Source organism: Salmo trutta, chromosome 14, assembly GCF_901001165.1.
Source record: "Salmo trutta chromosome 14, fSalTru1.1, whole genome shotgun sequence".
Lineage (NCBI taxonomy): Eukaryota > Metazoa > Chordata > Actinopteri > Salmoniformes > Salmonidae > Salmo > Salmo trutta.
The window spans coordinates 76,525,054-76,553,048 of NC_042970.1; the positions used below are offsets into that span (position 1 = coordinate 76,525,054).

The 27,995-nt window shown below is 42.9% G+C and overlaps 1 protein-coding gene across 1 annotated transcript in view; it reads right to left on the reverse strand.

Moving 5' to 3' along the window:
• LOC115147878 (voltage-dependent T-type calcium channel subunit alpha-1I-like) overlaps nt 1-27,995 on the reverse strand; it is a 128,494-nt gene that overhangs the window by 1,401 nt on the left and 99,098 nt on the right. Inside the window, exons 31-37 of the mRNA XM_029690142.1 lie at nt 23,628-23,771; nt 21,817-21,973; nt 19,192-19,355; nt 7,428-7,580; nt 3,812-3,946; nt 2,487-2,682; nt 1,546-1,961 (exon numbers count right to left, since the gene is read on the reverse strand). Coding sequence (XP_029546002.1) covers nt 1,546-1,961; nt 2,487-2,682; nt 3,812-3,946; nt 7,428-7,580; nt 19,192-19,355; nt 21,817-21,973; nt 23,628-23,771 — 1,365 coding nt within the window. The remainder of the gene's footprint in view (nt 1-1,545; nt 1,962-2,486; nt 2,683-3,811; nt 3,947-7,427; nt 7,581-19,191; nt 19,356-21,816; nt 21,974-23,627; nt 23,772-27,995) is intronic.

Genomic DNA, 27,995 nt, shown 5'->3' on the forward strand with positions numbered 1-27,995 from the left:
ATGGGTATTTCACCCCATAAAGTCAATCCATTACTTCTTCTACCATTGTAACACCCATGGCTGTTACACTGAAGTTCATATACCACACGATGTAATACAATTATCAATATGATAGCACACACCTGAATATACGATCGATCTCCAAGGCATTTATAGTTGATCGGCAAATATTTATGTAAAAAACCCAACGATAGGGCCTCCCGAGTGGTGCAGCGGTTTAAGGCACTGCATCGCAGTGCTTGAGGCATCACTACAGACCCAGGTTCGATCCCAGGCTGTGTCACCGGCTGTGACCGGGAGACCCATGAGGCGACGCACAATTGGCCCAGCATTGTCCAGGTTAGGAGAGGGTTTGGACTGCCGGGATGTCCTTGTCCCATCACGCTCTAGCGACTCCTTGTGGCAGGCCGGGCGCCTGCAAGCTGACCTTAGTCCCCAGTTGTACGGTGTTTCCTCTGACACATTGGTGCGGGTTAAGTGAGCAGGTTGTCAAGAAGCATTGCGGCTTGGCAGGGTCGTGTTTCGGAGGACGCATGGCTCTAGACCTTCACCTCCGTACAGGAGTTTCAGCGATGGGACAAGAGTGTAACTACCAATTGGGAAGAAAAAAGGGTAAAAATAAACGATAAAGCCTTGTATTCCTATTTTTATGTTTTATTTGTAGGGGCACCCCTTTCAGCTGCACTGCACGCCGTTTTTGAACCATTTCATGTGTCTAAAAGGTACAAACTCTTCCTGCCTGGTGGGCCGGAGAGCAAATCAACTGCGCTATAGGCCTACCGCTGGCCAATCGGATGGCTCAGATTACCGGGTCTGCAATAAGGAAGCAGACGTAAAGAAAGCTACAGCAAAGTAGTGAGATTTCAAAACGTTTAAAACCATGACTAGAGAGAGACTGTCAACCAATACAGCAAACAGCTGCTGAGGTCATGTTTAAGTTCTTACTCAGCACTGTCAACACTTTTTATTCAATACTTTTATTAGCCATAAAATATGTTGTTTTCTTTGTACTTCCACTCTCGCTACAACCAGCACTGCAGCTATAATGAATGACTGGGAAAGTTTATCGATAGGCCTGCGTTGTTATTATTAGCAGCTTGGGTCTTTTTTAATATCGAGGAATATTTCACTTTCTCTGTTCATAGGAGTAACAACTTGAATTTGTGCATGTTGAGGTGCGATCAGTTGGAAGACGGTGTCCTTTTTTCAGTGTCAGTGGGGTATGGTAGTAAGTGCCAGGTGCACCGGTTTGAGTTTGTCAAGAACCGCAACTCTGCAGGGTTTTTCACGCTCAACAGTTTCCTGTGCACAAGTATTTCGCTACACTCGCAATAACATCTGCTAACCATGTGTATGTGACCAATACAATTTTTATTTGATTTGTGTGTATCAAGAATGGTCCATCACCCAAAGGACATCCAGCCAACCTGACACAACTGGGGGTGCAACTCAATATTAGGAAGGTGTTCTTAATATTTTGTACACCCAGTGTACATTTCACTACATGAATACTCCCTCTACCTATATGACCCCATGACCTCTTACCTGGGAGTCTAGGACCCTGCTGTTAGCCCCTGAGGAGTCTAGGTCCCTGCTGTTGGCCCCTGAGGAGTCTAGGTCCCTGCTGTTGGTCCCTGGGGAGGCTAGGACCCTGCTGTTGGCCCCTGGGGAGGCTAGGACCCTGCTGTTGGCCCCTGGGGAGGCTAGGACCCTGCTGTTGGCCCCTGGGGAGTCTAGGACCCTGCTGTTGGCCCCTGGGGAGCGCAGAGAGGCCCAGGAGGCTGGGGAAGGCAGCCTGGATGCCTCTCTCCCCCCTGGGTCTACCCCGGTCTTGGGGATGGGTGGGGGGACCGCTGTGGCTGTGGCGGGGTGAAAGAACTCCACAGGGAGATGGAAGAGAGGAGAGGAGGAACCTCTACATCCGACACTGCCAACCTGGTCACTGTGATGGCCATCACCATCTGTTGACATACAGTTATTATCTATAGAAAGATAGAAATGTTGCGTGTTGAACGAACATGAGCTATCTATCTATCCATTTATCCATCCATCCATCCATCCATTCATCCAGTCATCCATCCATCCAGTCATCCATCCAGCTGTATAACGCTAATGTTATGGTGGGAGGAAAGATAGGCATATCATTGAATGTCATTAATCAATGTCTTTGTGTATGCCAGCCCATCTGTCTTTTAGTTAATTAACATCGGGATGTCGGTGTAATCAACTGTGTGAATACGGAGCAAAACATAATTTTCTCTCTCACACATCTGAGCGTGAGAGACGGGAAGGAAAACCTTCTGATTGAAATGATCATTTCAATGTCATTGCAAAGTCATGTGATCATCATTAAACACAGTCAGCTAAATACCAAGAGCATAAACCAAGGTCACAAGATGACAATGTCAACTGGTAATGTATGCACACATATCCATCAGATTTCACAAGTGCTAATGAGATGGGAAGATGAAGGAGAACACCGTTACCTCTGTTGTGGTGGAGGAACTGGAGAGACTGGCTCTGGAACTGGGGCTGGACGCCCACCTCTAGCAGGAATCCTACCCCATCTTCAGGGCCTCTGCTGTGGGGTCGAGAACCTCCGTGCCCCCAACGCCCTCCACACCCAGCCTGAATCCCCCTCAATTCCTCAGAACTGTGGGAGTCACTGCTCCCTCTCTCCTCCTATAGAGAGAGAGAGATGGGGGGGAGAGAGTACCTCAGAGTTATCCTATAACAAATATAAGCATTCAGGATGACTTCAATTAACACTCACATATAATCTGTAAAGTTCCAGGTACTACTGCTAGCATTATTAGAATCCCATAAGCACCTGTTGCTATGGCTATTAGGGCTAGCCCTATCTAGCGTGAATTACCATTTAATATTCTATCTACGGGCAGCTAACATCTATTAGCATTTTAAGTGTATTAACCAAATTAGGCTACCCCTGGTGTAGTATGTTAAAAGAGTTAAACTACCACACTAGCATATTAGCATTGAAATAGGCATAACTTAGAGCCAAAGGTGGTTGAACTTGAATGCTTGATCTTGTTGTCAATATTTTGGAAAGACTAGCATTTTGTTAGCTGATAGCATCATTCATTGGGGGTTAGCCTAGCAAGCTAGCTAACTCGCCAACATCAGCAACAACAACAACAATAACAACAACAAAAGCATTGTCTGGGGTAAAGCAAAAGTCTCAATGAAAATAGTGTTAACTGTGAAATTAAATGAGCAAATGAAATATTGATACCAATGAAATATAATTGTTATAAAAACCACCATGGGATATTTTTCCTATTTAGAGAATTTTATACATTTTGATATTTCCTACTATTTGATACTTCATCTCTCTTCAGTCAACACATCTGTTGATTTCTAATATATTTTTCCAAACTAAAGTAATTGCAAGCTCCACAGTGCCTCGTTTTAGATTGGATATCAAATTAGTTTCAATAGAGAAAAGCAATAAGGTAAACGAGATGAAACGGCTTAGAGGAGACGGGATGAGATCCATAGACACACACACACATCACGATCATGCTCACACACACACATGCACACGCACACACACAGGCACAAACACAGACCCGTCGCCCTAGCCTGCCCACGGCACATGGTGAAACACACACGGGAACATTGATTGGCTAATCAAGCAGTTAATGCAGTGGGATGCAGTGGGATGCAGTGTGTGATAGAATGTGTTCATGTGTGTTAGCTGAATTATGCAAAAACCAAAAATATATTGTTTCTCAGTGTGTGCGCATGTTTTGTGTCAATGAGACTAAGTATGTGCGTGTGTACGCCCCACCTTGCCGTCCCTGACCAGTAGCTGGTAGTCACTGTGGTCGTCCAGACTAAGATCATCAGGAAGGGCCGGTGATGACGACTTGTCAGACAGCTGCTCTGACATCAGAGACGCCTGCTCCACCTCAGCCAATCCGATCTGCGATACAGACACACAGAATTCCAACAGAGCACATTATGTTATTCAATACACCCAATTTCTTATGTAAAAGTGTGAGAAACACTTTCTTTATGGTAAAAATATTATGATGCATTATAAGCGCATTTAAAATGCCAAATAATGCATCTACAGTGCATAATAACACTTGCTATAAGCTGTCATAACAACTCATAGAGTTCAAATGTGTTGCCCTGTATCCAGTCCTCATTAAATCACAAGGTAAATCTACTACTACAGCAAAAATAGATTTGTAACTGACTAAAGTAGTAACTGACTAAAGTAGCAACTGACTAAAGTAGCAACTGACTAAAGTAGCAACTGACTAAAGTAGCAGCTGACTAAAGTAGCAATTGACTAAAGTAGCAATTGACTAAAGTAGAAACTGACTAAAGTAGTAACTGACTAAAGTAGAAACTGACTAAAGTAGAAACTGACTAAAGTAGTAACTGAGTAAAGTAGTAACTGAGTAAAGTAGCAACTGACTAAAGTACTAACTGAATAAAGTAGCAGCTGACTAAAGTAGTAACTGACTAAAGCAGTAACTGAATAAAGTAGTAACCGACTAAAGTAGTAACTGACTAAAGTAGTAACCGACTAAAGTAGTAACCGACTAAAGTAGTAACTGAATAAAGTAGTAACTGACTAAAGTAGTAACTGAATAAAGTAGCAACGGACTAAAGCTGTAACTGACTAAAGTTGTAACTGACTAAAGTTGTAACTGACTAAAGTAGAAACGGACTAAAGTTGTAACTGACTAAAGTAGTAACTGACTAAAGTAGTAACCGACTAAAGCAGTAACCGACTAAAGTAGTAACTGACTAAAGTAGTAACTGACTAAAGTAGTAACTGAATAAAGTAGTAACTGACTAAAGTAGCAACTGAATAAAGTAGCAGCTGACTAAAGCAGTAACTGAATAAAGTAGCAACTGACTAAAGTAGTAACTGAGTAAAGTAGCAACTGACTAAAGTAGAAACTGACTAAAGTAGTAACTGACTAAAGCAGTAACTGAATAAAGTAGTAACCGACTAAAGTAGCAATTGACTAAAGTAGAAACTGACTAAAGTAGTAACTGACTAAAGTAGAAACTGACTAAAGTAGCAACTGACTAAAGTAGTAACTGAATAAAGTAGTAACGGACTAAAGTAGAAACGGACTAATGTATTAACTGACTAAAGTAGAAACGGACTAAATTTGTAACTGACTAAAGTTGTAACTGACTAAAGTAGTAACGGACTAAAGTACAAACGGACTAAAGTTGTAACTGACTAAAGTTCTAACTCCCACAGTGATGTATGTAATTGACAACCTGCTCTCTAGGTGGACTGTCAAAAAGTTGAGCGGCTGATTGGCTGACAGTCAGGAAGTTGAAGGTAATGAAGGAGAAAATGGAGGTGGTAGTGACAGGTTGGTATGGTAATATGTTGTATGGGTTATATCTGGACCATTAGACCGACTCTGAGGAATCTCCCTGTCAGCTGGTCTGAGCCCATCAATATAATGGAAAAGAGGGAGGGATGGGAGAAAGAGAGAAAGGGAGAGAGAGAGAAGTAAAGAGATAGAAAGAGAAATAAAGAGAGAGAAAATAAGAAAAATGAAGAAAGAGAGAGAAAGATGGAGAGAGAGAGAGAGGTAGATGGATGGACAGATGATGTCGGGTTAAGGCTTGACCTCTCACTACTGTTCCCTCTGTGTGTACTGCACTACATGTAGCATAGTATGTAAAGTATGCCCCCTTTCCCACACACAACAACGTCACCTATGGGCACAAACCCACCGTCGCTGGACCAGACAGGACTGGCAAAAAGTGTTCTTCACTGACGAGTCGCGGTTTTGTCTCACCAGGGGTGATGGTCGCATTCGCATTTATCATTGAAGGAATGAGTGTTACACCGAGGCCTGTACTCTGGAGCGGGATCGATTTGGAGGTGGAGGGTCCGTCATGGTCTGGGGCGGTGTGTCACAGCATCATCGGACTGAGCTTGTTGTCATTGCAGGCAATCTCAACGCTGTGCGTTACAGGGAAGACATCCTCCTCCCTCATGTGGTCCCCTTCCTGCAGGCTCATCCTGACATGACCCTCCAGCATGACAGTGCCACCAGCCATACTGCTCGTTCTGTGTGTGATTTCCTGCAAGACAGGAATTTCAGTGTTCTGCCATGACCAGCGAAGAGCCCGGATCTCAATCCCATTGAGCACGTCTGGGATCAGAGGGTGAGGGCTAGGGCCATCCCCCCCCAGAAATGTCCGGGAACTTGCAGGTGCCTTGGTGGAAGAGTGGGATTACATCTCACAGCAAGAATTGGCAAATCTGGTGCAGTCCATGAGGAGGAGATACACTGCAGTACTTAATGCAGCTGGTGGCCTCACCAGATACTGACTGTTACTTTTGATTATGACCCCCCCCCCCCCCCCCCCTTTGTTCAGGGACACATTACATTTCTGTTAGTCACATGTCTGTGGAACTTGTTCAGTTTATGTCTCAGTTGTTGTATCTTGTTATGTTCATACACATATTTACACATGTTAAGTTTGCTGAAAATAAATGCAGTTGACAGTGAGAGGACGTTTCTTTTTTTGCTGAGTTTAGAAAGATCAAACGCAGCAGCGAATGCTCATCATCATATTATTCCCAAAGGTTACATCTGGTAGTGATGCAAACACATACACACACACACACACACACACACACACACACACACACACACACACACACACACACACACACACACACAGCATATAAATAATGCATATGAATATAGCATCACAATAACAATATGATGGATAGATAGGGAATGTGTGTGTGTGTGTGTGTGTGTGTGTGTGTGTGTGTGTGTGCGCGTGTCATCCGTATTTGAAAGTCAACTCAACATAGTCCTGAATTAAATACTTTTGTTGAGTAAATAGCAACAAGGTTAGAGGGAGGTTGAACGTGATTGGCCAACAACAGATATGTAGATGAGTTGTTCTCATACTGAACCAACAGAACTGGATTCTCCAGGGAATGGTACAGCCTAGTCATGAGCATTTCTTTCTGTTTGTGATTTTAACAAACTACCATGCAGATTACATTAACATAAAGAGATTAATTACACACACACACACACACACACACACAAGCACACACATGTACACACACAAAGTGTATCATACACACACATTAAACGTTTGTATATAAGTGTGTGTCAACATTCAGAAGAACATTAATGTAAGGTATGGAGGGAAACCACTGTTTCCTCAGTCTGTTTGATTGACAGCTACCACTATAGCTGCCTTTGAGTTGTACAGCGGGATGATTGACATGAGATATGAATCCCATATCGATATATTGTGTGTGTGTGTGTGTGTGTGTGTGGTGTACAGTATGTGTGATATGTGTATTGCATGTGTGTGTGCATGTTTGTGTGCTCCTGTATGTGTTTGTGCATTCATATTGTGTGTGTATGTGTGTGCATGTGTACCTCTTGCAGATTTCCCTTGTAGTCCTTCCAGACAGGAGAAGAGGTAGAGGAGTAGTGATGGAAGACAGATCCAGAGAGGTTGTCAATCATCAGCATCTCTCCTTCAAATGAGTCCTTTATCAGCAGAGATACACTGTCCAACCACTGACTCTCCTGGAGACACACAGAGGATATATACATTAAACACTGTCCACTGACTCTCCTGGAGACCCACAGAGGATATTACATTAAACACTGTCCACTGACTCTCCTGGAGACCCACAGAGGATATATACATTAAACACTGTCCACGGACTCTCCTGGAGACCCACAGAGGATATATACATTAAACACTGTCCACTGACTCTCCTGGAGACACACAGAGGATATATACATTAAACACTGTCCACTGACTCTCCTGGAGACACACAGAGGATATATACATTAAACACTGTCCACTGACTCTCCTGGAGACACACAGAGGATATATACATTAAACACTGTCCACTGACTCTCCTGGAGACCCACAGAGGATATATACATTAAACACTGTCCACTGACTCTCCTGGAGACACACAGAGGATATATACATTAAACACTGTCCACGGACTCTCCTGGAGACCCACAGAGGATATATACATTAAACACTGTCCACTGACTCTCCTGGAGACACACAGAGGATATATACATTAAACACTGTCCACTGACTCTCCTGGAGACACACCGAGGATATATACATTAAACACTGTCCACTGACTCTCCTGGAGACACACAGAGGATAAATACATTAAACACTGTCCACGGACTCTCCTGGAGACACACAGAGGATATATACATTAAACACTGTCCACTGACTCTCCTGGAGACACACAGAGGATATATACATTAATGACTCTCCTGGAGACACACAGAGGATATATACATTAAACACTGTCCACTGACTCTCCTGGAGACACACAGAGGATATATACATTAAACACTGTCCACGGACTCTCCTGGAGACACACAGAGGATATATACATTAAACACTGTCCACTGACCCTCCTGGAGACCCACAGAGGATATATGCAGTACCAGTCAAAAGTTTGGACACACCTCATTCAAGGGTTTTTCTTTATTTTTACTATTTTCTACATTGTAGAATAATAGTGAAGACATCAAAACTATGAAGTAAAACATTTGGAATCATGTAGTAACCAAAAAAGTGTTAAATAAATCAAAATATATATTTTTATTTTAGATTCTTCAATGTAGGCACCATTTGCCTTGATGACAGCTTTGCACACTCTTGGCATTCTCTCAACCAGCTTCACCTGGAATGCTTTTCCAATAGTCTTGAAGGAGTTCCCACATATGCTGAGCACTTCTTAGCTGCTTTTCCTTCACTCTGCGGTCTCAAACCATCTCAATTGGGTTGAGGTTGGATGATTGTGGAGGCCAGGTCATCTGATGTAGCACTCTGTCACTCTCATTCTTGGTCAAATAGCCCTTACACAGCCTGGAGGTGTGCTGGGTTTTTGTCCTGTTGAAAAACAAATGATAGTCCCACTAAGGGCAAACCAGATGGGACGGCGTATCGCTGCAGAATGCTGTGGTAGCCATGCTGGTTAAGTGTGCCTTGAATTCTAAATAAATCAATGACAGTGTCACCAACAAAGCACCCCTACACCATCACACCTCCTCCTCCATACTTCCTGGTGGTAACCACACATGCAGAGATCATCCGTTCACATATTCTGTGCCTCACAAAGACACTGCAGTTGGAACCAAAAAATTCAAATTTGGACTCATCACACCAAAGGACAGATTTCCACCAGTCTCATGTTTCTTGGCCCAAGCAAGTCTCTTCTTCTTATTGGAGTCCTTTAGTAGTGGTTTCTTTGAAGCAATTTGACCATGAAGACTTGGTTCACGCAGTCTCCTCTGAACAGTTGATGTTCACATGTGTCTGAACTGTGTGAAGCATTTATTTGGCCTGCATTTTCTGATGCTGGTAACTCTAATGAACTTATCCTCTGCAGCAGAGGTAATTCTGGGTCTTCCTTCCTGTGGCGGTCCTCATGAGAGCCAGTTTCATCATAGCGCTTGATGTTTTTTTCTACTGCACTTGAAGAAACTTTCAAAGTTCTTGACATTTTCCGGATTGACTGACCTCCAGGTCTTAAAATGTAATGATGGACTGTCATTTCTCTTTGCTTATTTGAGCTGTTCTTGCCATAATATGGACTTGGTCTTTTACCAAATAGGGCTATATTCGGTGTACCACCCCTACCTTGTCACAGCTTGAGACCGTGGGTCTCGACCCCGCCCTGTGTAACTGGGTCCTGGACATCCTGAAGGGCCACCCCAAGGTGGTGAAGGTAGGAAACAACATCTCCACTCTGCTGATCCTCAACACTGGGGCCCCACAAGGGTGCATTCTCAGCCCTCTCCTGTACACCCTGTTCACCCACGACTGCATGGCCATGCACGCCTCCAACTCATCAAGTTTGCAGACGACACTACAGTGGTAGGCTTGATTACCAACAACGACGAGACGGCCTACAGGGAGGAGGTGTGGTGTCAGGAAAATAACCTCTCACTCAATGTCAGCAGAAAACTGAAGAGATGATCATGGACTTCAGGAAACAGCAAACAGAGCACCCCCCTATCCACATCGACGGGACAGCAGTGGAGAAGGTGGAAAGTTTTAAGTTCCTCGGTATACATATCACCGACAAACTGAAATGTTCCATGCACACAGACAGTGTGGTGAAGAAGGCACAACAGCGCCACTTCAACCTTAGGATCCTGAAAAAATGTGGCTTGTCACCGAAAACCCTCACTAACTTTTACAGGTGCACAATTGAGAGCATCGTGTCGGGCTGTATCACCGCCTGGTATGGCAACTGCTCCGCCCATAACCGCAAGGCTCTCCAGAGGGTAGTGCGGTCTGCACAACGCATCACCGGGGACAAAATACCTGCCCTCCAGGACACCTACAGCACCTGATGTCACAAGTAGGCCAAAAAGATCATCAAGGACAACCTGAGCCACTGCCTGTTCACCCCGCTATCATCCAGAAGGTGAGGTCAGTACAGGTGCATCAAAGCAGGGACAGAGAGATTGAAAAACTGTTTCTATCTCAAGGCCATCAGATTGTTAAACAGCCACCACTAGCACAGAAAGGCGGCTACCTACCTACAGACTTGATATCATTGGCCACTTTAATAAATGGATCACTAGTCACTTTAATAATGCCACTTTAAGAATGTTTAGAAATCTCACATTACTCATCTCATATGTATATAATGTATACTGTATCCTTCACTCTCTATTCTTTATTATCTATTGCATCTTAGCTGCTCTGTCACTGCTCAGCCATATATTTTATACTTACACTACAGTTCAATAGTTTGGGTTCACTTAGAATTTTCCTTGTTTATGAAAGAAAAACATTTTTTTCTGTCCATTAAAATAACATAAAATTGATCAGAAATACAGTGTAGACATCGTTAATGTTGTAAATGACTATTGTAGCTGGAAACGGCAGATTTTTAATGGAATAGCTATATAGGCGTACAGAGGCCCATTATCAGCAACCATCACTCCTGTGTTCCAATGGCACGTTGTGTTAGCTAATCCAAGTTTATCATTTTAAAAGGCTAATTGATCATTAGAAAACTGGCAGCTTCATTAAATAGTACCCGAGAAACACCAGTCTCAACGTCAACAATGAAGAGGCGACTCCGGGATGCTGGCCTTCTATGCTGAGTTCCTCTGTCCAGTGTCTGTGTTCTTTTGCCCATCTTCATTTTTATTTTTAATTGGCCAGTCTGAGATATGGCTTTTTCTTTGCAACTCTGCCTAGAAGGCCAGCATCCCGGTGTCACCTCTTCACTGTTGACGTTGAGACTGGTGTTTCGCGGGTACTATTTAATGAAGCTGCCAGTTGAGGACTTGTGAGGCGTCTGTTTCTCAAACTAGACACTAATGTACTTGTCCTCTTGCTCAGTTGTGCACCGGGGCCTCCCACTCCTCTTTCTATTCTGGTTAGAGACAGTTTGCGCTGTTCTGTGAAGGGAGCCGTACACAGCATTGTGCGAGATCTTCAGTTTCTTGGCAATTTCTCGCATGGCAATTTCTCGCCTTCATTTCTCAGAACAAGAATAGACTGACGAGTTTCCGAAGAAAGTTCATTGTTTCTGGCCATTTTGAGCCTGTACTCAAACCCACAAATGCTGATGCTCCAGATACTCAACTAGTCTAAAGAAGGCCAGTTTTATTGCTTCTTTAATCAGAACAACAGTTTTCAGCTGTGCTAACATAATAAAAAAAGGGTTTTCTAATGATCAATTAGCCTTTTAAAATGATAAACTTGGATTAGCTAACACAACGTGCCATCGGAACACAGGAGTGATGGTTGCTGATAATGGGCCTCTGTACGCCTATGTAGATATTCCATTAAAAATCTGCCGTTTCCAGCTACAATAGTCATTTACAACAGTAACAATGTCTACAATGTATTTCTGATCAATTTGATGTTATTTTACTGGACAAAAAATTTGCTTTTCTTTCAAAAACACAGACATTTCTAAGTGACCCCAAACTTTTGAACAGTAGTGTATATATTCTCATCCCATTCCTTTACTAGATTGTGTGTATTAGGTTTTGTTGTGGAATTGTTAGATATTACCTGTTAGATACTGCTGCACTGTCAGATCTAGAAGCATAAACATTTCACTACACTCGCAATAACATCTGCTAACCATGTGTATGTGACCAATACAATTTGATTTGATTTGACAATACAACTGATTGGCTCAAACGCATTAAGAAGGAAATCAATTCTACAAATGAACTTTTAACAAGGCACGCCTGTTAATTGAAATGCATTCCAGGTGACTACCTCATGAAGCTGGTGGAGAGAATGCCAAGAGTGTGCAAAGCTGTCATCAAGGAAAAGGGTGGCTGCTTTGAAGAATCTCAAATATAAAATACACTTTTTTGGGTTACTACATGATTCCATATGTGTTATTTCATAGTTTTGATGTCTTCACTATTATTCTTCAATGTAGAAAATAGTAAAAATAAAGAAAAACCATTGAATGAGTAGGTGTGTCCAAACTTTTGACTGGTACTGTATACAACTCATTATAGACCAACTCATACATTTACCTACAATACAGTGGACTTGTGGTTAGAGCGTGCGCCCGGAGATTGAAAGGTTGGAAGTTTGGTCCCTGGTTGAGGCATCCTATGCACAGCTAAGGCATACTGCTTGGCACTCAGCATTAAGGAAATAGATTGGGAGTAAGGCCCTGAGACACGTAGACTAGTGTCCTATCCAGGGGGCGTACTTGTACATCAAGCTGCCTCACGCTACAGAAACAGGAAGTAGGCTCCTGTTGCTGTGGGCCGTTCCTCACACAAGGGTACATACTGTACTTGGGACTTTGGTGAACGGCAGTAAGAAATATGAAGATCCACTCTATAAAACATTCTTACATCTGAAGCAAATGACATTAACATTTTGACTAGGTTTAACCAGACTAGGTTTAACCAGACTAGGTTTAACCAGACTAGGTTTAACCAGACTAGGTTTAACCAGACTAGGATTAACCAGACTAGGTTTAACCAGACCAGGTTTAACCAGACTAGGTTTAACCAGACCAAACTCTGCCCTTCATAAAGAAAGCGTTGGTGGTTTGACAGAAGCAGCCTGTGATGATCATTCCTGCTGTGTGTTTTAGCTTCTCAGTGTGATGGTGATTCACATCATCAAGCCTGAAGACAGAAGATCCAGACAGCGTCTAGCGCTCTGTATGAACACACACGGTGTTAACACACCTCGTTGATCTCTCTGTGTGTGTGTGAGTGTGTTTGTGTGTGTGACGTCTAACCCCGGGGCCTGTCCCTGTCAGTGTGTTTGATTTCCTGTCTGTCAAACTCAACATCTTGGCACTCCACTTCCTGTAGTCAGCCCTCCTACAGAGATTCTCATTCTAGGACTGGCCGTTTCTATGGTATTACAGGGCTTTCTCGCTTTCTCTCTCTTTCACACTCTCTCCCAAGCCATCTCCCTCTCATCTCTCTCGTTCCCTCGTCATGCTTCTTCTTTTCATAATCCATAGTGAAGATGATTCATTCTGTTCTGTTGTTTAATTAAACATGATCTGGTACGCGTCCTGTTATTTCTAACTCTCATAGGTAGAGCCACGCACGCACACACACACACACACACACACACACACACACACACACACATACATACACACACACATACATACATACATACATACATACATACATACCCTTCCCCATATAGACTCCATGGCACAAGGCAGGGGAGATCCAAGACAAATGCTACCTAATTACATTTTTGGGGTGTTTTGAGAGCTAATGAGCATTGACAACTTCCATTCAACAAGATATTCCATTGAATAGAATTCCAGTGAATGGATATTCTATATTCAATGTGCTGCATCGAGAGGTTCTGTTTCTAATTCAAATAGCAAGTCTGTCAAGTAGAGGTTGGAGTTTCAATTAGATAAGAGCTGGTGTTTGTGTGTACGTGTGAGAGTGTGTGTGTGGTCCTGTCTGCTGTCTTTCTCTGTGGGCACTGCCAAGCTCCAGCTATTGACTGGCAGTCTGCCCTCCTCACCTCACACTCTCCACTACCCTCAGGGAGATGGACACACACACACACACACACACGCACACGCACACGCACACGCACACCGATACACACAGAAAGGTTACAGGCGGGCATACAACTCAGCAGGGGCTCAACGATTCGCTAGCTCGGAGGTCCTGGGTGGGCAAGTGTTGGCGCTGACCTCATTTGATTGGCTGCCCTCCCATCCACCACTGCACCATAGCCAATCACACCCCACTGTTACCCCCCCAGTCTACTATGAACCCCCTATTGGTTGGCTCAATAGTCCAACTGTCTCAACTACTGCTTCAAACAATAACATGTACTCTGGGGCCTGGGAAGTCTTCTCTTACTCCAACACACACGCACAGAGAGAGACAGAGACAGAGACAGAACAGAGCGAGAGACTGTGACGTAGAAGTCCATCACTGGCCGTGGGCAGAATTTGGTACTTTAACGCACGCACACATTCATCACTCCTCCCTGCTCCGTTATCAGATAAGTTAACAATGTGGGTCGACACACAAGTTAGCTTCTTTATCTTAGTACATACATTTCACACTTACGTCAGTAACCCGGTTATGGTATAAAGAAATAAACAGACAGGTGTTCATATTTAATATAAGCAATATTTATTATATATTTATTATACTTAGATGTTATGGATGAGTGCGTTGTTTGTTCTGTTCCTCTCTCTCTCCATCTCTGTAGCTTCCGGGTATGCTGGATAAGGACCCAAGCTAAGGGAATTGGGCTGACTTTGTAGTGCCTGTCCCGAATGGCTCATTAAGACACTGTCAGTGATGTAATTTTGTAAATGTTATATTGTGATATTGTTTCATAAAAAACGTGTTGCAATGTATATACTTTAGGATGTTTAGTTGAATGGAAAATGTATGTTTGAATAGGTAATTGCTTAATTAATTAGTGTTAATTGTTCTGAGGGGAGGGGCTACCCCTACAAAAGGAGCCTCTCTTTCAGTTCATGGAGAGGCGTTTTGGATTAAGCTGTGGATGGGGCAGCATTGTTTTTAAGCTGTCCCATAAGGTATATGTTTGATGGCAGTACTGTTGTTTTTGTTCCGGAATCACTATGTAAATAAACACTCAGAAGCACAGAAGAACTTTTGCGGCTCCGCCATCTTTTTATTTTGATAGAGGTTAGGTTTTCCAGTTTAGCCTTCTGGCCTACTCTACGTGACAGACAGGGGCGAAAATCTGATATCAACTTTGGAGGGGACAATTACATGAAATTTTCTCAAGAGCAACACCAAAAGTAGTGCTGTAACACATAGCCTACATTGTAATATGGTAAATGTATATTGAGGAACCAAAGAAATAAGGTGTTTGCCGTACTCCTAACTACCGGTACCCAAAACTACACAACTAATCACAACAGCAATACCATTGCCTTTAACAAATCTTAGTTCAGTCACCAGGTTAAGTTGAGAGTGGGGGTATCCATGGCATTTTCCAATTATGTTCCTATTTTACAAGTCAAAAAAATTGAGAACCTTTCATAATGTTGCCAAACAAAGACTCAACAAACTTTCCTGAGACTCCCTGTCTCTGCCAGTCTGTCCCTGCATATCTGTCCCCAACTCTGCTGTCTGTGTGCCATCTGTTGCCTGCTCTGCCTAATGACATCATTGTGAAACATTTCCATTAGAATTTCATTTCTTTCTTATGAACATTTTATCAACTAGTCTTTGAGATATTAGGCTACTAGGGTTCTTACTGTGCGTTTTGGTGTATTGAAAAATACTCTGATGTCCGTCTTTTATTTTTCTGCCATTTTTCTACCTGGCTGGCTGGCTGGCTACACACACAGTGTGTAGGTTATTTACAGTAGGAGATGGGCTTCTATCATCTTCAATCATTCTATTTGGGCTTCGATCTAAAAGGTAGCTAGCAAATGTGAAACGGATTAAAATGACAAGAGTTGACAGCTGTATGTGTTCCCCATTTACACAACATATGCTGCAACCTTTTGTAATTTTAATAGTTTGTTTCATATTGGCTGGCTTACAACAATAGCTGAATTTGCAAAGCTAGCGAGCACCAATTCAGTTTCAGTGATGTTTGCTATAATCTTTGCTACACTGGTTAAATAAAGGTGAAACAAAATTAATAAATAAATAAAAGTTCACTTGCAACAATTTAGCTTTTGCAACGAGACCATTAAATATATTTAAGACAATGGTAGAAGAGAGTGTAGTTCTGTTCAGTTTGGATTTCAGTTTATCGCTAACCTTATCACAGGGACTTTCAAGCACTAACTTACATCATCTGCATGCTGATTCCATCTTTGACGACGCCACATAAATGGAATAGGTACTAGCTAGCTTAACCTGTTATGGCTAGGGGGCAGTATTTACACGGCCGGATTAAAAACGTACCCGATTTAATCTGGTTACTACTCCTACCCAGTAACTAGAATATGCATATAATTATTGGCTTTGGATAGAAAACACCCTAAAGTTTCTAAAACTGTTTGAATGGTGTCTGTGAGTATAACAGAACTCATATGGCAGGCAAAAACCTGAGAAGATTCCATGCAGGAAGTGGCCTGTCTGACAACTTGTTGTTCTTCTTGCCTCTGTTTATTGAAGACTGAGGATCTTTGCTGTAACGTGACACTTCCTACGGCTCCCATAGGCTCTCAGAGCCCGGGAAAAAGCTGAACAATATCGAGGCAGCCCCAGGCTGAAACACATTATCGCGTTTGGCAAGTGGCCGATCAGAGGACAATGGGCTTAGGCGCGTGCCCGAGTCGACCCCGAGCTTTATTTTCTTTCTTCTTTTTACCTAAACGCAGATTCCCGGTCGGAATATTATCGCTTTTTTACGAGAAAAATTGCATAAAAATTGATTTTAAACAGCAGTTGACATGCTTCGAAGTACGGTAATGGAATATTTAGAATTTTTTTGTCACGAAATGCGCCATGCTCGTAACCCTTATTTACCATTCGGATAGTGTCTTGAACGCACGAACAAAATGCCGCTGTTTGAACATAACTATGGATTATTTGGGACCAAACCAACATTTGTTATTGAAGTAGAAGTCCTGGGAGTGCATTCTGACGAAGAACACCAAAGGTAATCAAACTTTTCTAATAGTAAATCGGAGTTTGGTGAAGGCTACACTTGCTGGGTGTCTAAATAGCTAGCCCTGTGATGCCGGGCTATCTACTTAGAATATTGCAAAATGTGCTTTCACCAAAAAGCTATTTTAAAATCAGACATATCGAGTGCATAGAGGAGTAATGTATCTATAATTCCTAAAATAACTGTTATGCTTTTTGTGAACGTTTATCGTGAGTAATTTAGTAAATTCGCCGGAAGTTTGCGGGGGGTATGCTAGTTCTGAACGTCACATGCTAATGTAAAAAGCTGTTTTTTGATATAAATATGAACTTGATTGAACAAAACATGCATGTATTGTATAACATAATGTCCTAGGTGTGTCATCTGATGAAGATCATCAAAGGTTAGTGCTGCATTTAGCTGTCTTCTGGGTTTTTGTGACATTATATGTTAGCTTGAAAAATGGGTGTCTGATTATTTCACAGTGTGGTTAGATTAACGAGAGTCTTGTCTTTAAAATGCTGTAAAATAGTCATATGTTTGAGAAATTGAAGTAATAGCATTTCTAAGGTATTTGAATAACGCGCCACAGGATTCCACTGGCTGTTACGTAGGTGGGACGATTTGGTGCCACCTACCCTAGAGAGGTTAATAGTTAATTTTTGCGCGCTAGCTCTGCATATTCAGCTAGTGTGTGTGCGCGATTGACTGCATTGAGTGCCTTTCAGACAGTAGATACGACCTCTCTGTTACCTAGCAAGCTAAGGAACTGGCAGTGGATCAAACCATTGTGAGGCAAAGGGTGGGGGGGTTGCAATCTTTTGAAACTTAAAAACACGCTATTAAGTGTCTATAATCAGCACAATTGCTTTTATTGCGTATTATTAATATTATTTAAATTACATAGTTATGTTTCAGTGATATATTGGGGGGGACAAATCATATTTTTCCCAGGATGGGGGGGTCGTGTCCCCCCCGTCCCCCCCGGGATTTCCGCCCCTGGTGACAGACACAGAACAGAGAGAGAGACGGAACAGAGAGAGAGACAGAGAGAGAGGGACAAACAGAACAGAGAGAGAGAGACAGACAGACAGAGAGTGAGTGAGTGAGATACAGAAAGAGAGCGATATCTCAGAGACAGATAGGAAAGAGAGAGCTACGGGGAAAGGTACTGAGAAATAAAGAGATGCTGGAGAGAGATACAGGAAGATGGAGAGATTCTCTCCCTTTTTTCTCCTCCTCCTCCAGTTTAAAAATACCAGTGGGCTGAGAGACAATAATCTAGACAGTATATCACCACCCACTGTCATTCTACATCCTAAGTAGTCTCTCTCTCTCTCTCTCTCTCTCTCTCTCTCTCTCTCTCTCTCTCTCTCTCGGCTTAGTAAATGACATTTTGCTCAGGCAGGCTTTAGTTCTATAAGTAAGTGTGTGTGTTCTTGTCTCTAGGTGTTTTAATTACGTAGCCAACACTGATAGCAAGACTAGATTGGACTTGCTGATGGTCCTGTGTTTAAAACAGATGGTTATTTTTAGACAGAGGAAAGGGGATGAGGAGAGGAGTGGTGATGTGTGTGTGTATGAAAGGTTGTGTTTGGAGAACACTATTATTGGCAGTGTGTATTGTGTATACCGTATGTAACTAGTAAGTGGGCTCAGATGGAACATATCTATAGATTTACACCTCTGTAGGTTTAGTATAGTATATTAGATTATAGTAGAGTATAGCATATTACAGTAAAGTAGAGTATAGTATTGTAAAGTAAAGAAGAGTAGAATAGATTACAGTAAAGTAGAGTAGATTAGAATACAGTAGAGTAGAGTAGATTAGATTACAGTAAAGTAGAGCAGATTAGATTAAAGTACATTATAGTAGAAAAGATTAGATTACAGTAAAGCAGAGCAGATTAGATTACAGTAAAGTAGAGCAGATTAGATTTAAGTACATTATAGTAGAGTAGATTAGATTACAGTAAAGTAGAGCAGATTCGAGTGGAGTATAGTAGAGTAAAACCTAAATAGAACAGAACAGAATCCCAGTCCACTAACCTGTGCACAAACCTGTGCAGGTGAGTACAGCTTCCGTCTGTGATGCCGTCTGTGTCCCTCATGTCTTTCTGCTCCTCTATGGGGAGGGGTCCCTCCACTGTGATCCACTACGGCCCCTGTCATCAGCCCTACCCCCTGACCCGGCCTGGTCCCTCCTTCCAACCCTCCACCTCCACCTGAAGACCACAATGGAAAGAAGAGGTCCACAATGGATAGAAGAAGACCACAATGGAAAGAAGAGGACCACAATGGATAGAAGAGGTCCACAATGGATAGAAGAGGACCACAATGGATAGAAGAGGACCACAATGGATAGAAGAGGGCCACAATGGATAGAAGAGGGCCACAATGGATAGAAGAGGGCCACAATGGATAGAAGAAGACCACAATGGATAGGAGAGGACCACAATGGATAGGAGAGGACCACAATGGATAGAAGAGGACCACAATGGATAGAAGAGGACCACAATGGATAGAAGAGGACCACAATGGATAGAAGAGGACCACAATGGATAGAAGGGGACCACAATGGATAGAAGAGGACCACAATGGATAGAAGCGGACCACAATGGATAGAAGCGGACCACAATGGAAAGAAGGGGACCACAATGGAAAGAAGAGGACCACAATGGATAGAAGAGGAACCACAATGGATAGAAGAGGACCACAATGGATAGAAGAGGACCACAATGGATAGAAGAGGACCACAATGGATAGAAGGGGACCACAATGGATAGAAGAGGACCACAATGGAAAGAAGAGGACCACAATGGATAGAAGCGGACCACAATGGAAAGAAGGGGACCACAATGGAAAGAAGGGGACCACAATGGATAGAAGGGGACCACAATGGATAGAAGGGGACCACAATAGATAGAAGAGGACCACAATGGATAGAAGAGGACCACAATGGGAAGAAGAGGACCACAATGGGAAGAAGGTGACCACAATGGATAGAAGAGGACCAGAATGGATAGAAGGAACCCACAATGGATAGAAGGGGACCACAATGGATAGAAGAGGACCACAATGGATAGGAGAGGACCACAATGGATAGAAGAGGACCACAATGGATAGAAGGAACCCACAATGGATAGAAGAAACCCACAATGGATAGAAGAGGACCACAATGGATAGAAGGGGACCACAATGGATAGAAGGGGGCCAAAATGGATAGGAGAGGACCACAATGGATAGGAGAGGACCACAATGGATAGAAGAGGACCACAATGGATAGAAGGGGACCACAATGGATAGAAGGGGACCACAATGGATAGAAGGGGACCACAATGGATAGAAGAGGACCACAATGGATAGAAGGGGACCACAATGGATAGAAGCGGACCACAATGGATAGAAGAGGACCACAATGGATAGAAGCGGACCACAATGGATAGAAGCGGACCACAATGGATAGAAGCGGACCACAATGGAAAGAAGGGGACCACAATGGAAAGAAGGGGACCACAATGGATAGAAGGGGACCACAATGGATAGAAGGGGACCACAATGGATAGAAGGGGACCACAATAGATAGAAGAGGTCCACAATGGATAGGAGAGGACCACAATGGATAGAAGAGGACCACAATGGATAGAAGAGGACCACAATGGGAAGAAGAGGACCACAATGGGAAGAAGAGGACCACAATGGATAGAAGGGGACCACAATGGATAGAAGGAACCCACAATGGATAGAAGGGGACCACAATGGATAGAAGAGGACCACAATGGATAGGAGAGGACCACAATGGATAGAAGAGGACCACAATGGATAGAAGGAACCCACAATGGATAGAAGGAACCCACAATGGATAGAAGGAACCCACAATGGATAGAAGGGGACCACAATGGATAGAAGGGGGCCACAATGGATAGGAGAGGACCACAATGGATAGGAGAGGACCACAATGGATAGGAGAGGACCACAATGGATAGAAGAGGACCACAATGGATAGAAGGGGACCACAATGGATAGAAGGGGACCACAATGGATAGAAGGGGACCACAATGGATAGAAGAGGACCACAATGGATAGAAGGGGACCACAATGGATAGAAGGGGACCACAATGGATAGAAGGGGACCACAATGGATAGAAGGGGACCACAATGGATAGAAGAGGACCACAATGGATAGAAGGGGACCGCAATGGAAAGAAGGGGACCACAATGGATAGGAGAGGACCACAATGAATAGAAGAGGACCACAATGGATAGAAGAGGACCACAATGGATAGGAGAGGACCACAATGGGAAGAAGGTGACCACAATGGATAGAAGGGGTACACAATGGATAGAAGAGGACCACAATGGATAGAAGAGGACCACAATGGATAGAAGAGGACCACAATGGATAGAAGGGGACCACAATGGATGGAAATAAACAGTAAACAATGTTTGTGTTCTCATTAATGATTTTAAAATGCATTGTATCCACATGATTTGTTGAGATGTGTTTTTAAATTGTCCAATTTTCATTAAATTTGTTACATTTATTTGACAGAGACAATGCACATCAATCATCATATCTGTAAATGTGTCAGATTTAGCTGGCTAGCTAGTGGTCCCAGGGCAGGTAGATAAAATCAATAAATCATATTAATATTCATTGAAAAAATCAAATCAAATCACCCCTACATCCAGGCGCTCCAGAGGCCCCAGCCACGACCAGCCCAGTGCCCAGCCCCCCCATGCAGCAGGTGGGTAGTTGGAGTTGTCCCTGGGCAAGCTCCAGCTCAATCTCTGCATCCATCTCAGCATCCTCCTGGGCCTCTTTGTTTGAGTCGTCCAGGTGCTTCAAGGAAAACAGATAATGTGACTTTAGTTATCCTGTTATGGTATAGGGGGCAGTATTTTCACGGCTGGATAAAAAAATGTACCCGATTTAATCTGGTTACCAATCCTACCCAGTAACTAGAATATGCATATACTTATTATATATGGATAGAAAACACCCTAAAGTTTCTAAAACTGTTTGAATGGTGTCTGTGAGTATAACAGAACTCATTTGGCAGGCAAAACCCTGAGACAGATTCTGACAGGAAGTGGATACCTGATGTGTTGAATTGACTTTAAGCCTATGCCATTGAAAAACAAAGGGGCTGAGGAATGTTTTGGCACTTCCTATTGCTTCCACTAGATGTCACCAGCCTTTACAAAGTGTTTTGAGTCTTATACTGTGAGATCTGACCGAACAAGAGCCTTGGAACGGTGATGGCCCATTAGACACCTGGCGCGCGAGTTGATGTTGGGTACTCTCGTTCCAACACGTTTTAAAAGAGAACCCAATCGTCCGCCTTGAATTTTATTCATGTTCTGGTTAAAAAAGGCACTAATGATTTATGCGATACAACGTTTGACATGTTTGAACGAACGTAAATATATTTTTTCCGTTCGTGAAGTGAAGTGAAGTCCGGCTGGCTTAGATCATGTGCTAACAACACGGAGCTTTTTGGACATAAATGATGAGCTTTTTTGAACAAAACTACATTCGTTATGGACCTGGGATTCCTGGAAGTGACATCTGATGAAGACAATCAAAAGGTAATGTATTATTCACATAGTATTTTCGATTTTAGATCTCTCCAACATGGCGGTTAGTCTGTATCGCAAAGCGTATTTTTCTGGGCGCAGTGCTCAGATTATTGCAAAGTGTGATTTCCCAGTAAGGTTATTTTTAAATCTGGCAAGTCGATTGCGTTCAAGAGATGTAAATCTATAATTCTTTGAATGACAATATAATATTTTACCAATGTTTTCTAATATTAATTAATTATTTTGTTGCGATGACTTGACTGCCGGTTATTGGAGGGAAACGATTTCCTGAACATCAACGCCATAGTAAAACGCTGTTTTTGGATATAAATATGAACTTGATAGAACTAAAAATGCATGCATTGTCTAACATAATGTCCTAGGAGTGTCATCTGATGGAGATTGTAAAAGGTTAGTGCATAATTTTAGCTGATTTTATGGTTTTGGTGACGCCTGTCTTTGAATTGACAATACATTACACACAGCTATTGTCAATGTACTCTCCTAACATAACCTAACTTTATGCTTTCGCCGTAAAACCTTTTTGAAATCGGACAACGTGGTTAGATTAAGGAGATGTTTATCTTTCAAAGGGTGTGAGATAGTTGTATGTTTGAGAAATTTGAATTTTGACATTTATTTGGTTTCAAATTTGCCGCTCTTGAAATGCACCTGCTGTTGATAGGGTGTGCCACGGGTGGCACGCTAGCGTCCCACATAGCCCCAAGAAGTTATCCAACATGTTAATTGACTCTTCTGCCATCTCAGCGTCTTTGAGCATCCTATTAATCCTTCCAGTGGTATTTGGAATCTTGTTCTACGTTTAGACATTCAGTTCCACAGCATTGCACAGTGGTGTGTGTGTGTGTTTTATGAGGACGGACTGGCTGCGCTGCGTGTCCCCCATACAGTACCTTCATGAGCACGGCCACCACCACGTTGATGAGGACAAACTGGGCGGTGAGGACGAAGGAGACAAAGTACATGGGAGAGATGAACTGGAGTCCAGCGTGGCACGGGTAGTCACTTGGACCTGGAGGGCACTCACGCAGGGTGTCCTGGAGGACAGAAAGGAAAAAGGGGAAAGTAAACATAGATAGAAAATACATCAAAAGAAAGAAAGAAAGAGAGAGAAAGAAAGAGAGAAAGAGAGAAAGAAAGAGAGAAAGAAAGAAAGAGAGAAAGAAAGAAAGAGAGAAAGAGAGAAAGAAAGAAAGAAAGAAAGAGAGAAAGAAAGAAAGAAAGAGAGAAAGAAAGAAAGAAAGAAAGAAAGAAAAAGAGAAAGAAAGAAAGAAAGAGAGAAAGAAAGAGAGAAAGAAAGAAAGAAAGAGAGAAAGAAAGAAAGAAAGAAAGAAAGAAAGAAAGGAGAGAAAGAAAGAAAGAAAGAAAGAAGAAAGAGAGAAAGAAAGAGAGAGAGAGAAAGAAAGAAAGAAGAGAGAAAGAAAGAAAGAAAGAGAGAAAGAAAGAGAGAAAGAAAAAAAGAAAGAGAGAAAGAAAGAAAGAAAGAAAGAAAGAGAGAAAGAAAGAAAGAAAGAAAGAGAGAAAGAAAGAAAGAAAGAAAGGAGAGAAAGAAAGAAAGAAAGAAAAAGAGAAAGAAAGAAAGAAAGAGAGAAAGAAAGAGAGAAAGAAAGAAAGAAAGAGAGAAAGAAAGAAAGAAAGAGAGAAAGAAAGAGAGAAAGAAAGAAAGAAAGAAAGAAAGAAAGAAAGAAAGAAAGGAGAGAAAGAAAGAAAGACAGAAAGAAGATTTACAGAGGTAGACTAATTTTTCCAAATGAGGTAGCAATACAACCAATCGAAAATTATTACAGTGGGGGAAAAAAGTATACTGCTCAAAAAAATAAAGGGAACACTTAAACAACACATCCTAGATCTGAATGAAAGAAATAATCTTATTAAATACTTTTTTCTTTACATAGTTGAATGTGCTGACAACAAAATCACACAAAAATAATCAATGGAAATCCAATTTATCAACCCATGGAGGTCTGGATTTGGAGTCACACTCAAAATTAAAGTGGAAAACCACACTACAGGCAGATCCAACTTTGATGTAATGTCATTAAAACAAGTCAAAATGAGGCTCAGTAGTGTGTGTGGCCTCCACGTGCCTGTATGACCTCCCTACAACGCCTGGGCATGCTCCTGATGAGGTGGCGGATGGTCTCCTGAGGGATCTCCTCCCAGACCTGGACTAAAGCATCCGCCAACTCCTGGACAGTCTGTGGTGCAACGTGGCGTTGGTGGATGGAGCGAGACATGATGTCCCAGATGTGCTCAATTGGATTCAGGTCTGGGGAACGGGCGGGCCAGTCCATAGCATCAATGCCTTCCTCTTGCAGGAACTGCTGACACACTCTAGCCACATGAGATCTAGCATTGTCTTGCATTAGGAGGAACCCAGGGCCAACCGCACCAGCATATGGTCTCACAAGGTGTCTGAGGATCTCATCTCGGTACCTAATGGCAGTCAGGCTACCTCTGGCGAGCACATGGAGGGCTGTGCGGCCCCCCAAAGAAATGCCACCCCACACCATGACTGACCCACCGCCAAACCGGTCATGCTGGAGGATGTTGCAGGAAGCAGAACGTTCTCCACGGCGTCTCCAGACTCTGTCACGTTTGTCACGTGCTCAGTGTGAACCTGCTTTCATCTGTGAAGAGCACAGGGCGCCAGTGGCGAATTTGCCAATCTTGGTGTTCTCTGGCAAATGCCAAACGTCCTGCACGGTGTTGGGCTGTAAGCACAACCCCCAACCTGTGGACGTCGGGCCCTCATACCACCCTCATGGAGTCTGTTTCTGACTGTTTGAACAGACACATGCACATTTGTGGCCTGCTGGAGGTCATTTTGCAGGGCTCTGGCAGTGCTTCTCCTGCTCCTCCTTGCACAAAGGCGGAGGTAGTGGTCCTGCTGCTGGGTTGTTGCCCTCCTACGGCCTCCTCCACGTCTCCTGATGTACTGGCCTGTCTCCTGGTAGCGCCTTCATGCTCTGGACACTACGCTGACAGACACAGCAAACCTTCTTGCCACAGCTCACATTGATGTGCCATCCTGGATGAGCTGCACTACCTGAGCCACTTGTGTGGGTTGTAGACTCCGTCTCATGCTACCACTAGAGTGAAAGCACCGCCAGCATTCAAAAGTGACCAAAACATCAGCCAGGAAGCATAGGAACTGAGAAGTGGTCTGTGGTCCCCACCTGCAGAACCACTCCTTTATTGGGGGTGTCTTGCTAATTGCCAATAATTTCCACCTGTTGTCTATTCCATTTGCACAACAGCATGTGAAATTTATTGTCAATCAGTGTTGCTTCCTAAGTGGACAGTTTGATTTCACAGAAGTGTGATTGACTTGGAGTTACATTGTGTTGTTTAAGTGTTCCCTTTATTTTTTTGAGCAGTGTATTTGATCCCCTGCTGATTTTGTATGTTTGCCCACTGATAAAGAAAGGATCAGTCTATAATTTTAATGGTAGGTTTATTTGAACAGTGAGAGACAGAATAACAACAAAAATATCCAGAAAAACGCATGTCAAAAATGTTATAAATTGATTTGCATTTTAATGAGAGAAATAAGTATTTGACCCCCTCTCAATCAGAAAGATTTCTGGCTCCCAGGTGTCTTTTATACAGGTAACGAGCTGAGATTAGGAGCACACTCTTAAAGGGAGTGCTCCTAACAGCAGCTTGTTACCTGTAAAAAAGACACCTGTCCACAGAAGCAACCAATCAATCAGATTCCAAACTCTCCATCATGGCCAAGACCAAAGAGCTCTCCAAGGATGTCAAGGACAAGATTGTAGACCTACACAAGGCTGGAATGGGCTACAAGACCATCGCCAAGTAGCTAGGTGAGAAGGTGACAACATTTGGTGTGATTATTCGCAAACGGAAGAAACACAAAAGAACTGTCAATATCCCTCAGCCTGGGGCTCCATGCAAGATCTCACCTCGTGGGGTTGCAATGATCATGAGAACGGTGAGGAATCAGCCCAGAACTACACAGGAGGATCTTGTCAATGATCTCAAGGCAGCTGGGACCATAGTCACCAAGAAAATAATTAGTAACACACTACGCCGTGAAGGACTTAAATCCTGCAAGAATACATATACAGGCCCGTCTGAAGTCTGCCAATGAACATCTGAATGATTCAGAGGACAACTGGTGAAAGTGTTGTGGTCAGATGAGACCAAAATGGAGCTCTTTGGCATCAACTCAACTCGCCGTGTTTGGAGGAGGAGGAATGCTGCCTATGACCCCAAGAACACCATCTCCACCGTCAAACATGGAGGTGGAAACATTATGCTTTGGGGGTGTTTTTCTGCTAAGGGGACAGGACAACTTCACCGCATCATCTGACGGGGCCATGTACCGTCAACTCTTGGGTGAGAACCTCCTTCCCTCAGCCAGGGCATTGAAAATGGGTCGTGGATCGGTATTCCAGCATGACAATGACCCAAAATACACGGCCAAGGCAACAAAGGAGTAGCTCAAGAAGAAGCACATTAAGGTCCTGGAGTGGCCTAGCCAGTCTCCAGACCTTAATCCCATAGAAAATCTGTGGAGGGAGAAGAAGGTTCGAGTTGCCAAACGTCAGCCTCGAAACCTTAATGACTTGGAGAAGATCTGCAAAGAGGAGTGGGACAAAATCCCTCCTGAGATGTGTGCAAACCTGGTGGCCAACTACAAGAAACGTCTGACCTCTGTGATTGCCAACAAGGGTTTTGCCACCAAGTACTAAGTCAGGTTTTGCAGAGGGGTCAAATACTTATTTCCCCCATTAAAATGCAAATCATTTTATAACAATTTGAAATGCATTTTTCTGGATTTTCTTGTTTTTATTCTGTCTCTCACTGTTCATATCAACCTACCACTAAAATTATAGACTGATCATTTCTTTGTAAGTGGGCAAACGTACAAAATCAGCAGGGCATCAAATACTTTTTTCCCCCACTGTAACTATTATCAACTCCCTGTGAATAAGTACTTCATTAGCTAGTAGTCTCTGTTGGTTAGAGATCTGTGAATAAGTACTTCATTAGCTAGTAGTCTCTGTCGGTTAGAGATCAGAGAATAAGTACTTCATTAGCTAGTAGTCTCTGTCGGTTAGAGATCAGAGAATAAGTACTTCATTAGCTAGTAGTCTCTGTCGGTTAGAGATCTGTGAATAAGTACTTCATTAGCTAGTAGTCTCTGTCGGTTAGAGATCAGAGAATAAGTACTTCATTAGCTAGTAGTCTCTGTCGGTTAGAGATCAGCGAATAAGTACTTCATTAGCTAG